The sequence below is a fragment of the Malus domestica genome, chromosome 12, assembly GCF_042453785.1.
Source record: "Malus domestica chromosome 12, GDT2T_hap1".
Classification (NCBI taxonomy): domain Eukaryota; kingdom Viridiplantae; phylum Streptophyta; class Magnoliopsida; order Rosales; family Rosaceae; genus Malus; species Malus domestica.
In genome coordinates, this window is record NC_091672.1 from 27,469,409 (window position 1) to 27,485,997 (window position 16,589).

A 16,589-nucleotide genomic window follows, 5' to 3' on the forward strand; every position below is an offset into this window, starting at 1 on the left:
ACACTCTCGAACTCTCTCGAAACCTCTTAGCTCTTTCTCTCTGCACTCTCTCCTCCACCGAGACAACCCCACACACAAACCTTCGATCTCATACCATCTCACCTCAGCTCTCTCTCTCTCTCTCTCTGCACTCTCTCTTCCTCCTGCTCGGAATCCTCGGAATCAACCGCCTGAGCTTAAGCTGAGTGAATGTATCGGTGAAATGGAGAAATGGGTTTTGGGAAATTAGGGTTCTTGATGGGTTTAGAGCCGCCATAGCTTAATGGACGAAACGACGTCAGAGGCTGGGTCTGTTTTCCTCTGATTTATGTTCAGGGCGTTCTCCGCCAGCTCCCACTCAATATGGTCCCAGTAAACGACGTCGTCAAACACCTGGTCGGCGAGTTTCGCCCAGTCCTCGAAGTCTCGAGCGCAGAGATTTTTGGAGACCCACTTGAGGTAGGCTGAATGGAGGGTGCCTAGCATCTTGCCTTTGTATTTTCCGAAGTTGATGACTCTTTCTCTGGTAGGCGGCATTGTTGAGGCGGATAAAGAAGGTGGTTTGGGGGGTTTTGTGGATTTGAAGGAGCAGGAAAGGCGGAGGGGGTGCGAAGAGGTGTGGGAGAGTGGTGGGTTTAACGGAGGAGTGTGGAGGCGAAAGAGAGAGCTCAGGGTAGGATTGCCAGAAACTTTCATTAAAGGGTCACTGTTCACCTGTGTTTTAGAGGTTTGCGCAGAAGCTGAAAAGCCAGGTTTTCAAAGCTGCATTTTGCTGCTTTTGTTTTTTGGTTTTTTTTCACCAAAAACTGTGAAAAAAAATTGAAGCTGGAAGTTTACCAAACACAAAAATGACCCCCAACTTTTTTTGATACCAATTTTTTTTAAAATTACCTCAACCCCAAACCATACCGCAATCATTTGCCCAGAAGCACCATCATACATTTGGTCACTCCTTTACTATTTTTTGGCGTATCTGGTATTTACCATAATAACATTATAGGACAATCCTTGATGCTTAAAAGAAGACAATGTTGTTCAGTAATCAATTAGAAAAATCATGTGAGACACAAAAAAACAAAAAACCAGGATCCTTTCTTTTACACTTTTCCTAGCTCCGTATATTTTGGTGTTCAAAAGGTTGCATTATCAACCAAATATAATGATGATCGGATATGAGATAGTCCGACAGCAATAACGAGGCAGATAAGAAGTGTTAAGTGCATTTTTTTTTTTTACCACTCAGTACTATGGTCTGGTGATATTCATTTTCACTTAGAAGTAAGAGATTTTAGGTTTGTATCTCATGGATAGCGAATTTGATGCCAAATTAGGCTGCCCATTGTGTGGCTTAGTCGAACTTTTCCTCTTCTTAGTGTAAAAATATCGATGTACTTAAAAAAAAAAAGGAAAATTTGAAATAGGTCCAATTTTATAGGCTTACTTTTGAAATATGTCTAATTTTTAGTGACTTTTAACTTTTGAAATAGGTCAAATTTTTAGTTACTTTGGATCCATTTTAGTGACTTTTGACTTTTGAAATAGATCAAATTTTTAATTACTTTGGATCCATATCAAAATACCTAAAAAAAAAAGCCTTTTTAGTGTGGCAATTACCTTTTCCTTTCTTATTAGTTATGCAACGTAATTAATATAATAGGGTAGAGAACAATACGCGAAGCATTTACGAAGAATTATATGTATATAGGTGTATAATACTTGTAGAATTATAACTAAAAAATGTGCAAAAATTATGTGTATTAAATGTCAAAAGTATGTTTGTATGTGTATAGTACGTTGAAGGTTTTTTTTTACACGTTAATTTTAAGAAATCATTGATAAGTGTACGACAAATGAAAATATTTAAAAGAAAAATGTATGTACATGTATAATACTTGTCTTACACGTAAATTTATTAACTACATTATGCAATTTTAAGGGATACAATTAAACATGAGATAGGTCACGAAAACAATACGATTTTCCATTACTTTCAACCGAATTATGTCCAGTAAATTAAGCTTATTAAACAGGTCTTTCTGTTGCTTCCACAGGAACAAATAGTCGGCCTTTACCCTTGTCTCTCCTTCTGGCTTCAATGTGATAAGAGAAATATTTATGTACATAGTTAAAACTTTAGCGCGCACTTGTCAACCAAAAAATAAAACAAAGAGTTAGGTTGAATATGTACAAGAAATGCTAAGGAGTAATAAAAGTGACAAATAAAAACAAGTGGTTTGACCAAATACAAGTAGCCATCAACTTGTAGGCCATTTCAAATAGGGAACTTTAACGAAAAGCTCATGGTACTGTTCATTTTAACGAAAAATCACATTTTTACATTAAAAAGTCAATCATGATACTATTCACTTTACCCTTTATTTTGTCCTTATTGTTAAAACTCAAAATTTTCAAATTATTTTCATTAGTTTTCATTTTCAAATAAGAGTATTTACTTTAGTTTCAGTTCACATAGAAGCATCAGGGTGCTCATATCAGGTGGAATAGTATATTAGCCCTGAAGCGGGTAGGTAGCGTGGACGAGATTACAACATTAATGTTTTTTTTTCCTTCTGCGTTGTGTGTACATTGAACCATAATATTACACGTGTTATACGTATAATACTCGTTTCATATTTTACCAACTATGCTCAAATTAAAATGTTTGATTCCTTGATATTTGATTATATGTATTTTCTCACAACTTGTGGTGTAGTTTTCGAAATTTTACGAGTTATTTTTGAGTGGTTTATTCCAGGGCATCATACTTCCTTGCATGCGAAGATTCAAGTTGTCATCTTTGCTGTAGAATTTATTCATACACGTGGTTGACAAAATTTGTGACTTAAAAGTGACTCTTTTAAGGTGATCTTTTGCTTCACTTCCTGCTCTTTTTCTCCTCCTTGGCCCCTCTGGATTCATTGGAATTTTTTTTTTTCCCAATTGCAACGTATTGTTTTCCGTTACTTCATATGTTTCGAGAAGAGAATGTGGCTATTGACAAATTAGTCAATTTAGAGTTACCCTTGCGTTCACTTGTTTGACATAATATCTCCTCTTTTTTCATTCGTAGTTTTTTAGCATTCTTGCCTACAAGTTTGTCTTCCTTCATGGTGTCTTTATTGTTTTGTAGCTTGTTTTTAGGCACTTTTTAGGGTCCAATCGTATGTTCCCCTCTTCTTGTATTATTATTTTTTTGGTAATTCTCTCTCAGTTAAGATTTCTTTAAGAAAACACATCATATACTCTCCCTTCTCTTGGAACAATAAAAGAAAGAAACTTAAAATAAAAATACAAATTAAAACCCGCCTTAGATTTTGCATTGAGATAAATGGCACTTTCTCATTTTAAAAGAGTGACTTCTAGTCTTCTACTGTTAATAAGAGAATAGAAAAACAGGGGAAAAAATTTGTTAAAAGATAGATAACACAATCATTTATGTGTTTTTGGGTCAATAGTCAATCACTTTTGAGGGTAGAAACTAGAAAATGTCTATTATGCTACAGACTTCCAAGAAGGTACGTGTAAAAGAACTTATAGATCTCATAGGAAAATAGTGGGATAGTTATTTTTCCAAATTGTAATTTAATCACAAAAGAAATATTGTATATGTTTCAAACTGTGATTTGTAGACAAGTAGAACCCATGTAAATATTGTGTGCATCTTGCACATACCTCGTGTGTGAGAGAAAGCATGGCAACATGCATGCATGCATGCAGCAAATTCAATTATTCATGTCATTTGAGACCAATGAAATTTTTACCTGGATTTAAATGCAACATCAGGTTGATCCTGTAATTTTCTGTTTCTTGCTACGACACTATCCAACCAGGTCTTTGATGGTGAATTTTTTACCTAAATTTAAAAAGGTGTGATATCCACACATCCTTTTTTACTTATCCCATATTTTTTTGATTTTCGACCGTCGTATCGGATGAATTGAAAAAAATTAACAGACATAAATTAACAAAAAATATGTAAGAAGTAAAAAAAGATGTCTACATGAATAACACATCCCAATTTAAATGATGTAATTATCTGGTTCTTGTTCCCACACTTTCCAACCATGTCTGTGGCGGTGAAAAGAACAGGAAAATGGGGTGAGTAGTAATAAAGTACAAGCCTACAAGGAGAGTAAAGCCTTTGATGAAGGCAGAGTAGAATCTGGACCTACCAACCATTGACGTGTCAGTTTCTGAACCAATAGGGTTCTGAAACGTACCAAGAATGTCATGTCACAGTTAAAGGCAATTCCAAAGTTCCATGCACTGAGGAAGATAACTGGTGGACCTCTATATATACGGGCTCTAAAAGCCTACACCGTTTCATCCTATTATCCTCTGTGTAATAGAAGTCTCGCTCTGTATACCTCTCCTCTCTCTCTCACACGCACAAACAACAGGTCCTTGATGTTCCATCTCCACTTTCTCTCTGTCTTTTATTTTTCTCAGGTTTTTCTCGGAAAAGAAAGTAAAGTCTGGTCAATTTCCATGTGAAAACTCCCCCACAAGAAAACAAAAACAAAAAAGAAAGAAAGAAAAACCTTGGTTCCTAGTACCCATCTCTCTCTCTGTCTCTCTCTCTCTCTCACACTTGCACTCTCACTCACAAGTATCACTACATTATTGTTGCTTAATTTAGCTCCTTTTTTCTTTGAGAAAAATATACGTATGGAGGATTTTCACAGGATGAACGCAGGTGTGATATCTGCAGGCTCAGATGATCATGTGAACGTTCATCAGCAAGTTGAAAATATGGCTACTAGTACTAGCAGCGCCAATTGTGGTGGGTTTCATGGCAGTGGTCATGTGGTGGATGATCATAACATGCTGTTATTTGCGACGGAGGGTTTGGGATCCGATCATATGTCTGATCTGATAAAGTCCCAGATAGCCAGTCATCCTCGTTTCCCTGATTTAGTTGCTGCATACCTTGAATGCCAAAAGGTTAATTAATAATGCACAAGTGCATGAATATTCTTTTATCCTTATTGAATTTTGCAAACATAAATGATTTCTTGTTTATTCTCTGGTTATTTAGTACTTACTGTACCTTGAAAAAAAAGAAGATGCAACTGGAAGTAACAGAGGCTACAAAATCGTGGCATTATTTGTTGAATATTTTGGTTACATTCAGGGTTTCGAGCTTTTAACCTAACCTACTCCTACCATCAATCTACACGCACCCTCACCACTGGGCATTATTTGTTAATTAAGCACACAGTATGCAGGGTTTTAATTATACTGATTGGTTATTTGGAGTTTTTCGTAAAATAATTTTTTTATTTTTATAGGTTGGAGCACCAGCGGAGATGAAAAATCTGCTTGAAGAAATTGGAAGGGTAAGCCACCCCATGAGCACTTGCAGTGAGATAGGAGCTGATCCAGAACTTGACGAGTTCATGGTATACAGTTTTATCCACTTTGAAGCTTCTACACCATATTAATTAGTTATTCACGTTACTTATTTCTTTTGTGGCATTTTGAACTCATAAAATTCTGTTTGATTGCTGAGAAAAGAAAGGAAAATGTACAGAAAAACTAGGACTTAAATGATGTGAAATTTTACATCTATATTTTTTCTTTCTTTGTTTTGCAAGGAATCATATATTGAGGTTCTCCATAGATACAAGGAGGAGCTATCTAAACCATTCGATGAAGCAACCACATTCTTGACCAACATTCAAACTCAACTTAGCAACCTCTGTAAAGGGACATTCTCAAAAACCTGGGACTATCACTCTGGTATAAATAAATCTCTTCCGCTGTATATACATTTTCCTTTTTCAATTTAGTTATGTATGAGGTTTTGAACCCTGAACCTACTCGTACTCATCACCCTAACCACTCTCACCACTCGGCTAATCTCAGTGGCTTATAGATACATTTTCCTTTCATTTTCATCCAGTCTAGGTTTTGGTTTCTTTTTTCTTCTAATTGTATGAAGAAGAAGATACGTACATGTATATACATCTGTTTATTCATCAGTCCAAAGGGCGTTGTATGCGTACGAGATTGTAACTGGCTTTCATTTAATTGGTTTTTGTTTTATATATCGACAAATCATAGACATTTGGGATGAGAATAACATGATGGTGTTTTTTATGCTCCCTCATAACTCAATTGAGATATCACTTGTTTCACTAAGCCTTCTATGACTGTTTGGAAGTTATTTTAGGAGGACCAGGATCACTTATGGAGGGAAATATGTGAGCGGTGTTTCTCTATAAAACCACTTAAGGCGAATGGATCATATAAGGGTTTTGAAGAGAGAATTCTTTTCTTCAGTTAGAAAAAACAAACTGCCTTCATTTTACATAAAAACTCTCATTTCTATACATAAGTAAGTTCTCCTAATAATAGGAGGGATCCTATTAGGAAGAGATTGTGAATGAAATCTAGATTTTAAGTTTTTGTATTTTATTTAATTCGAGTGATATTCTAATTAATCTAATATAAACTATGGAGAGAACTTTGAAATCGAACTTGGATGAAGGGTAGGAACACCCTACGCTAGTCAACTTAGTTCGATCGCAAGTTTGGTGTACTATTGGGTAGAAGATAATGGGGATAGGTTAAATGATCCATAATCTCTGGTCGGCTAAAAGTAATTAAAATTAAGGGAGTTTTAACGAAAAGTTCATGGTACTGTTTACTTTAACGAAAAACCATATTTTTACACTAAAAAGTCAAACATAGTACTATTCACTTTACCCTTTATTTTGTCCTTATAGTTAAAACTCAAAGTTTTCAAGTCATTTTCATTATTTTTCATTAAAATTAATCTACTTCTTTTGGCCTGACTATTGAATTAAAAGTAATTAGCACTTTAAAAAGATCATCATGCACAAGGAGTGCAAGATGATTTTTTGGAGTGTGAATATAACATCTCCAATCAATAATCCTTTTCTAAAACCCCAAGTTATGTTTTCCTTTCTTTATTCATGGTACATTCAGTTGAGATATCTTAATTTAGTGGTCGTTTCTAAAGTTTGAGTAGCTGGGATGCTAGGGGACAGTGAGACTTGCATGTAAATTGCAATATTATATGCTTAACATAGGATTGCGGACTAATTTTTAGTAATGCAGATGAAGGGGTCGGCAGTTCAGAGGAGGAACTTAGCTGTGGGGAGGTGGAAGCAGCAGAGGGTCAAGACACTGGTGGTGCTCGTTCTAGTGGTGATCGGGAACTGAAAGATATGCTGCTGAATAAGTACAGTGGCTACCTTAGCAGTTTGAGGAAGGAGTTCTTAAAGAAAAGAAAGAAAGGGAAACTACCAAAGGATGCCAGGAGTACCCTATCGGACTGGTGGATTACTCACTATAGGTGGCCATATCCTACGGTAATTTCATTACAATGTCATCTCTTTTCTGGTTTAAAATTAAAGTTAATGGAAAACAAACATGGACTATAACGTGTAATTCATCCATATATAGCGTAAAGGCTTATTTCAAATGCAAGTTCGCCCCCCAATTGTGTGTGTTTAGGATTATTTCAGAATTTGACGATGGTAAACATGATGTGTACATAGGAAGAGGAGAAACTCCAGCTGTCTGAGATGACTGGATTGGACCAAAAGCAGATTAACAACTGGTTCATAAACCAGAGGAAGAGGCATTGGAAACCATCTGAGGACATGAGGTTTGCTCTCAAGGAAGGCGTCGGCGGGAGCATCGGAGGACCTATGATGTTTGACACTGGTGTTGGAACTGGAAATATTCACGATGATATGTGATATCATTGTATCAAGTATTTGGTTGATTCTAATATTCGACCTAAATGTAGTAATGTTAAGACTTGTAGTAATGTTAAGACTTAAATGTTGTACATTCTGTATCTGTGATATATCCTTTGAGCTGAGCCTATCCTTTTCTTTTGATGGTCTCCTGGACCCTTTTTTGGGTTTTGTGTAGATGGTTTCCTTTGGGCTGAGCCTATCCTTTTCTTTTGAGCTCAACCAATGCACTTTTTCTACTAGATAGGGATGACAATAGTTCGGTTTGGGGGCGGAAATGTTATATTTATTCTTATAACCATGAAAAATATTCATATTCATAAATTAACCATTGAGATTATCCATAACCATACTCACTGGATAACGGATTTTCCATCGGTTAATGGTTATATTCATCTTCGTCAAAAACAAAAAATTATATTCATCCAATCGACGCACAATAATTTAGTAGATACTAATTTCATTATTAAATAGCCATGTCCAATAATAAAAAACATAACAATGAATGAATTTTGGAGGGTATAAAAATAAGAGTATTGAATAAACATTAATGATGTTGGTTATTGATATCTCCCATAAGCATTATGTTTGATGCATAATGAATATAGTATAGGGTTCAACAAATACTATTATATTATATACTAAATATTTATGCGGTGAATAATGAATATAGTAATAATGGTAGAGATTTACTCAAATAAAAAAAATATATATTATATATGAAATATATTATATATTATTCGGTTTGGATTCGGCGACGGATATGGATTGGGACCCATATAATCATACCCAAAATCACAACTGAATAAAGTTCACTGTTTTTCCTATATCCATAATATACCCGAATTTTCATATATCCTGGTTATCCAAGGTTATCGGGTTTAATGGCTACCAGAAAGATTGTTATATATATTATATATCCTTCCTTTGTGAAAGGAGGCCAAATAATTGTTTGCCAGAAAGATTGTTATATATATTTTATATCCTTCCTTTTGTGAGAGGAGGCCAAATAATTGTTGGACGTGGCAAAGCAAAAATAGTTGGTCCTGGAACTCTTGCTTAAGGTGGAATTGGATTTCAATCAAGTATTATTGCCCTATGGATAATGTTATTCACACATTTATTTTTGTCTCTCACACACCCTTGTTAACTTTAGGTTATTGATTTTCTTCAATTTATTCGATCCGATTGCTGAAAATTGAGAGGGGTGTATTAGAAGTAAAAATGAGTGTGTAGATAGCACTACCCTTTGTCATTTATCTTGCATGTTGCTAGCTATAGTTAAACCTTTATAAATTAATATCCTTGGAACTAAAGAAAATTTGTTTATTTAGCGAAAATTAAATAATCGATAATTTATTAATTTATCGATTAACATGTAACTTAATAATTTATTAAGGTATTCTTTATTTTCTTAAATATTGTACATTGTATTTAGTTTCTTGTTTTACGAACTAACAAATCTATGTATTTGTTTAACCAAGTAAAATTCATAAATCTATTTATTTTTTTCTAAAAATAGATTGTACATTGTTCAATGTACTACATTATTCCATTATGAACATTTAATAGAGCAAAAACTCTATTTAATTAAACAAAAGTTCTAGTAGCAGGAAATTATTAATTTATATATTATGTGTGTCATATCCTGGCCCGGGCCCCCACCACATCCCGGGCTTGAGTCCGCCATAGCATGATATTGTTCGCTTTGGGTCCCGACCACGCCCTCACGGTTTTGTTTCTGGGAACTCATACGAGCAGAACTTCCCAATAGTTCACCCATCCTAGGAATGCTCTAGTCCCTTTCTCGCTTAACTTCGGAGTTCCTACGGAACCCGAAGCCAGTGAGCTCCCAAAAACCCTCATGCTAGGTAGAGTTGGGAATATACATATAAGGCTTACATGATCCACTCCCCTGGACGATGTGGGATGTTACAATGTGAGACCTATATGATATTTTTTTTTATAATGTATTATCTTATTAATTTAATAAATTATTAATTCAGCACACTATCTTCAAGTCGGGATCGACCAAAAATATTATTCAACCGAGATTATTAATATATAAGGTGTTGAATTATGTACTTGAGATATATAATTGAAGTCAGAACAATAGAACATGAATCGTGCGAGGAGCACTTTCGAGCACATGAATATCAATTGGCAAAAGCTAAATGTGGCAATTAAGTGCATGTCTTCCGAGTTCCGACCAAGCAATTTTGATGTGCCTAGTGTGGATGGGATGCCTTCTGACCTCTTTATCTAGCTACTTAAGGTCAGTATTATCTCAAATTCAATCTTGGGATTGAAATCTTTGCAAGTGTTTTGGAGCCAGTTATGCCTAATAGCCTATGCTGGTTAGGAATACTTGGGTCTCGAGTATTTACCTTTTGATTTGTTCCATGCTATTTTAACACATATTTTATTGTTAGAAAAAAAAAATGAACATGTTATTAATATTTCTTGAGCTTTAAAAAATAAATAACACGTGAAATTTGTTAATTGGACCAAATAAAAAATTAAGTACATAGATTACTCACATGAGTGCCCAAGTGTTATCCTACTGGTTATAGTAACTCAGAGTCTAGTCATGTGTGAATTAACTTTATTCATGATTTTACATCTTGATTTGTGGAGAAGAACTTACATATATATTTTTATATTCTAATATGGCATGAGTTTTAATCTTTACATGATAACGCGTGATAGGTTAAGAGCACTATCATCTTTATGTGTCATGCCCCTTCGACCTGGGTCACTCTTTTTTATAGACTCTAGATCCGTGGCATGACATTACGTTTTTGTTTTATGTAATTTATTCTCTATTTGTAGTGTGAAAAACTCATATTTTATTTGATAAGTTAGAAAAATGCAACTAGTGAAAGAGTCTTGAATTAGGAGATGTTCTCTCATGCAACTATTATATAATCTCGGTAGCGTCACTATTCAATAAATGATTGTCACATAATAAACTAGTGACATAAAATCTCTTAAATCGGCTATAGGTAGAGAAACTCTTGTGTGTATATCGATATAGTTGGTCAATTGATGCAAGGGAATGTCAATTTCTTTTGGTGATAAGAATGGTCAACTCACTCAAGGTGGTGTCCCTAATAAAAATATTGCAGACTATAGCCATTAAATTTACATGAATATTAAATTTGGTTATCTAGGCTATTAGGTAATGTTATATATGCACATACCCAAAAAAGTCCAAAACGCACAATTCAAACTACATTAGTATGTAGGTGATTTTAAGTATTCATCACCCAAAATGATTTAGGGCTATACTTGGAAAAAAAATATTCAAGTCTACAAATGAACAAATAAAAGTGTGGCTCATCCTGATGTAAGCCATGACGGAATTGCGTTCACTTGTTCAAAATTGAATGCAAACACATATAAAAATTCAATATAAATTTGTAGGGATTATAATTAATTTCTTATACATTAATACTCTACTATTGATTTACTATTCCAAAAATTCAAAGAGTACTTGGAATATGTGAGTTAATAATTGTTTTTCTTTGGACACTTCTATAACATGTACAAGGCTTGGTGCAGCATATATCCATAACCTAACTCAAGAAATGTTGACATCTTGGAGGGTTTGAGACTCTCGATGCCCTTAGATTTTCTCATACAACTTATAAACTTTGTTGTGCTTTGCTCCCATAGTCCCATACCTCTTCTCCTTGACACCCCATGTCGACACTATGAGAAAGAGATTCATATTGCAGATCTACATATGGCAACACTCACCACTCCAAAAGCGCCCTTATTTTAAGTGCGCTATGCATGACAACATTCCCTTTATGTCGACACTCGACACTATATATATATCCACATGCATATGCATGAGCTTACAGTTTACAAACCCTAGCCCCAGCCGAATTTTTCCTCTTTAACTTTCTTATACACTTAACTGAAATCTTGTTAGTAAATGTAACATTGATATAGTAAGTTAGATCGATGTACCAAAATAATGAATCATATATTTTTAAGAGTTTCATACAACCGATATTCTATATGCACTAATTCTTCTAATTAAGGGGATGGAGATTCAAACTTGAGTGCATAAGGAAGAACACACTGATATGGGCAACAAGCCCAAATCTAAACAATAAATATAGTTTTTAGGAAACTTCCGAATTCTCCATTCCATATATTTCCGATCAAGTATACTTTGCTAGCTTTCTAGCTAATTAAATAACCGGACAATGAATGTGGTAAAAAAATACATGTACAAGAACTCAAGGCCTGAAAGTCTCCACTAGTCTACTCTGTACCTTCCCCTTAATATTTTGTAATTAAGGCTCTATGCAGCTTTCTCTCTTCTAATGTTGACATTATTTTATCTCCCACTAATTGGATAATTAATTTATTAATCTTTAGCGTTGGATGAAATTCATGCATCTCTAGTCACAGGACCTTGTAATTTGTTGCAGATGGAAATCTATATAAAGCTAAACAACCTTATTCTAGTCACTAGATTTTGTAATTTGTGCTAGAAAAATACTCGATATAAGTTAAAGAGACTTGATAACAGATATATATATAACCTTAGTCAGTTAGTCATAGCACAATGCAAAGATATCCAACGAGGGCCGATAAATTATAGGCATTCACTAGGGCAAATGTTAAATTATTGGAGCTTCAAGAGGCAGACGTCTTTGGCCTTTCAGATTAGATGTGATGGGAAAGCAACAAGGATCGATAGAGGAGAATAACCACGATTGGTGAAACTCTTTGAACGAATCACAGTTAGACAAAAACCACGCAAATCAGTTGTTGTTTCCTAACCGACTTGCTATCAGATAACCTACTGCGACAGCCTTGTTTGTCCAAAAAAGTAAAAAACACATTAAATATTTCACCCGAGGATCAATCAATGTTGCAAATTTCATCTAATGAAATGACATGAGTTTTGTAATATTTCTGTAATTAAGATTCTGCAGCTTTCTCTCTTTTATCTCCTTCTAATTAGATAATTAATTAATTATTTTTTAGAATTGGATGAAATTCATGCATCTCTAGTCACTGGATCTTGTAATTTATTGCAGATGGAAATCTATATACAGCTACTAAAATACTTGGCATTAGTTAAGAGACTTGATAACAGATATATAACCTTGGTCAGTTAGTCATAGCACAATGCAAAGATATACAATGAGGGCTGATAAATTATAGGCATCCACTAGGGAAAATGTTAAATTAATGGAGCTTCAAGAGCCAGACACATCTTTGTCTTTTCAGATGAGATGTGATGTGAAAGCAACAAGGATCGATAGAGGAGCACAAGCACGAATGGGGAAACTCTTCGAACAAATCAAAGTTAGACAAAAGCCACCCAAATCAAATGTTGTTTTACTAAACGACTTGCAATCAGATAGCCTACTGTGACAGCCTTTTAATATGTCAAAAAAGCAAAAAACACTAAATATTTCAACCGAGGATCAATCAATATTGCAAATTTTCATCCAATGAAATGACTGCAAAACCCAACAAAATTCTGGTCTCTCTCAATCTTTTCTTTTCTTTTCTCAGAGGTATCCCCTCCACTCAAACTGTGAAGAAAACCCTACATGCTTATCCACATTATACATAAAAGGAAATTTATCAAGTGGGGTTAGCCTAATAATGAGGGTGAGAGTAAGCTAGGTTCGGAACCATCCAATGTACCAAAAAAAAGAGAGAAATTTATTTGGAACCATATAATATAGAACCTCTTCTTCTTAACCTAAACCCAACTGGTTGGGGTACAGAAGTCAGAGTAAACATTAATGAGCAAGCTAGTGTCTCATATATCAATGGTTGGCAAACTTTGGAATAATTTGAGTTACAACCTTCTCAGCCCTAATTAATTTGGAATATTGTGAATAGGTTGGAGATTCCTGTACTTGCTAATTGATCTTGTAACTGACTCACATTAGCCCTAATTGTTTGTTAACAAAATAAACCCTAATTGAATTCCACACACCTGTTTACTCCCGGCACACACTTTTTATATTTTTTATTTTTAACATTTAGGTCGAAACTCTGCCTATGTAAGTTTATCTTACATTGCCAGTCCCAAGCCTGGATAAGGGAGGAGGGGGAGTGCGTCAGGTAGTCGTCAATCGACACTCCTATCTTACGTCGAATCCTTGGGATGCGATCATACCAGCTCACATGCACCGGATCCCATCCGAACTCCGAAGTTAAACGAGTTTGGGCGAGAGTAGTACTAGGGTGGTGATCTCCTGGGAAGTTCTCGTGTTGCATCCCCACGACCCCACCTAGTGGAAAAAGGCTTTATTGTGTGTTGTGTGTAACATTTAGATCGAATAAAGGAATGGAGAAACAGAGTGTGTTGAAATCAATTTTTTTTCCTTTCGTTCCAGTATTAACAATCTGAATAGGAATTTTCTCATTTTCATAAGTGCAAAATGAAACAACAAACGTTATGTATCCAAAAAAAAAGGATCCAATTTCCATGTGATTTATTAAAATTTAAGATTCCATAGTACATATTGGATATGCCACAATAATATGTAGCTAGATAAACAGGTCAGATATGCATTAAACACATAATAGTTAAACCAACTATAAATGGATTTTATTTCCATGCATATGAGCAACATAGATGAAAGCATGAAGAAAGATCATCCAAGGATGTTTTAAGAAAGCTGCTCCTCAAAGGCCAACTCCTCAATCATGTTGCCATGTTTATGGAGGGGATTGAAGGCTTCAAGCTCACAACACTTGCTGGGAAGTATAATGGCACCAGCATTAAGACCCTGAGAATCAATTGGTGATGAGTGCTGAACAGGCAATGCATACTTACGCGCGATGACAATTGAGTTAATGACTTCATCGGTGGGATGAAACACAGAGAGAACCTCAAACCCTCTAAGATCATCACAAGGATCAATCACTGGATATAGAAAAGCCCTCGCACCGTGTGCACTTCTTAGCATCAAAGTTGCTCCTGGAGCCATGTATTTTGCCAAGTGATCGATAATTTTCAGCTTCTCCATCTTGTCCATGCCTACAAGAGCAGCCAAAAACACAATTTCATAGTCTTTCAAAGCAGTTGTGACATCCATTATATCTGTGGTGTGGAAGACCATTCTTTTCGATAGGTCAGGATCGGAAGACACCAAGCCAAGGGCCTTGGAGTTGGCCGAAGCATTGATGTCATAGTTGTCGAAAGAGGTTTTGGTGAGGTGATTTGAGGCCAAGACAATTGAGGTAAGGGGAAGAGGGCCAGAACCCACAAAGGCAATTTTTATAGGCACACGAGTGAAGTGTTGGCTAAGGATGTTGAACTCAAGTTTGCTAAGCTTGAGGTAATTGGAATAGTAAGGGAAAATGTCGAGATGGTCGAGAGGGTGTTCATATGAGCCTAGGATTGTCGAGAAGTGATTCTCCAAAAGTCCTTCTGCCTCTCCACATAGCCTTATAAGGTTGGACCTTATTTCTTGCACCCCTTGGCATAACTTGGAAACATCGATTGGACTTGGTGGTATGCATGTGAGAACGAGTTGGGTAAAGAGCATGTCGACATCTTGGGAGGGTTTGAGGCTCTCAAGGCTTGAGATTTTCTCATACAATTCGCAAACTCTTTGTACCAAAGCATCTCCCTGGCAACACATGTCGACACTATGAGGATATGGTGATCAAATACTATTGGGAAATAAGATTGAAAATTCGAAGTTTCAAACACCCTTGAGAAGAATCTCCACGGCTTGGTGACATCCTCCAGGGAGTCGTTATTTATGGGCACTTGTGGGGTCCATGTTGTGAGGGGTTGCGAGTTGATTATTGATTTATAATGCATTGTGATTGTAGGTCCATCGCACCTCGATTGCCACAAATTTTTTTTAGGGTTCTTTACGTATAAGTCTATTCAACATTTATTTTCTTGACAAAAACTTATTTCTTTTTAAACATTCAAATAAGACCCAAATTTAAAGTAAATTGCCATGTAAACAAATAAATACTTATTATTTTCAAACTATATACAATTGTGCCACAACACTCTAATTATGTTAATGAATTTAATTATCCACCATAATTGTGAGAAATAAGTGCCTTATTATTATAAAATTATCTTCTTTATACTTCTCTTACCATCATATATTTCATTTCTTTTATTTGTTTGACAATAATTGTAGGTAAATTATTTTGCATGTATGTATTAGACACATTTTGTTAAAATTATATATATGCGTACAAATAATTTATCTATATTTTTATGTAAAATAATATGTAATTAATTAATTTGAATCAATTGGCAAAAAAAATTTATTTATTTTGTAGGTAAATTATTTTTCATGTGATATTACATATGTACTAGCCACATTTTGTTATTATTATATAGAGTGTGCAATCAATCGACATTCTTTTATTTTGTAGGTAAATTGTTATATATATATTTTTTTTTGCAAAATATTGGTATTTAATTAATTTTGAATAAAATTATTTATTTATTTTGTAGGTAAATTATTTTGCATATATCATTACATAATTTACTAGGAACTTATATTGTTATATATGTTGTGCAAAATAATTTACCTATGTCACATTTAAAATATTGATAATTTTGAATAAATTAACTTTTTTATATTTGTAGGATATACTAATTTACCTGTTAGCATCATGTGAAAACAACTATATAAGGAACATTGGTATCATGTAAATATTTGAACATTTAATTGAATGAAATAATGTAAAATAAATGGAGATAATAAGTGAGAGACCCAAAGTAAGTGTTATTAGGGGTAATTTAGACATCCAAAAATACAAATTTTGCCAAGTCAAACTTAATTAGGGATATTGCTTGTCATTGGGTTTTTGTTAGATAAATTTATCATGATGGGTTTTAATTAAAGA

The 16,589-nt window shown here is 34.7% G+C and overlaps 2 protein-coding genes and 1 non-coding gene across 3 annotated transcripts; 2 read left to right on the plus strand and 1 right to left on the minus strand.

The window, feature by feature from the left end:
* The first annotated feature begins 4,492 nt into the window (after window positions 1–4,492).
* On the plus strand, window positions 4,493–7,840 carry LOC103413942 (homeobox protein knotted-1-like 1). Its single transcript, XM_008352373.4, has 5 exons — window positions 4,493–4,923; window positions 5,271–5,381; window positions 5,577–5,721; window positions 7,066–7,319; window positions 7,509–7,840. The coding sequence occupies exons 1-5, from the start codon at window positions 4,648–4,650 to the stop codon at window positions 7,710–7,712; spliced, it is 990 nt and encodes a 329-aa protein (XP_008350595.1). The 5' UTR covers window positions 4,493–4,647; the 3' UTR covers window positions 7,713–7,840.
* Window positions 7,841–13,861: 6,021 nt separating this feature from the next.
* On the plus strand, window positions 13,862–13,979 carry LOC114820250 (5S ribosomal RNA). Its single transcript, XR_003767744.1, has one exon. It is a non-coding gene; the product is annotated as a 5S ribosomal RNA (ribosomal RNA).
* Window positions 13,980–14,172: 193 nt separating this feature from the next.
* LOC103450853 (nicotianamine synthase-like) lies at window positions 14,173–15,481 on the minus strand. Its single transcript, XM_008390255.4, has one exon. The coding sequence runs from the start codon at window positions 15,347–15,349 to the stop codon at window positions 14,372–14,374; it is 978 nt and encodes a 325-aa protein (XP_008388477.3). The 5' UTR covers window positions 15,350–15,481; the 3' UTR covers window positions 14,173–14,371.
* Between the last annotated feature and the right edge of the window lie 1,108 nt (window positions 15,482–16,589).

Coding starts and splice junctions, on each gene's coding strand:
- LOC103413942 (XM_008352373.4), top strand. CDS start 4,648: ATGGAGGATTTTCACAGGATGAACGCAGGTGTGATATCTGCAGGCTCA. Junction 5,382..5,576: donor CAGAACTTGACGAGTTCATG/GTATACAGTTTT, acceptor TTGTTTTGCAAG/GAATCATATATTGAGGTTCT. Junction 5,722..7,065: donor AACCTGGGACTATCACTCTG/GTATAAATAAAT, acceptor TTAGTAATGCAG/ATGAAGGGGTCGGCAGTTCA.
- LOC103450853 (XM_008390255.4), bottom strand. CDS start 15,349: ATGTGTTGCCAGGGAGATGCTTTGGTACAAAGAGTTTGCGAATTGTAT.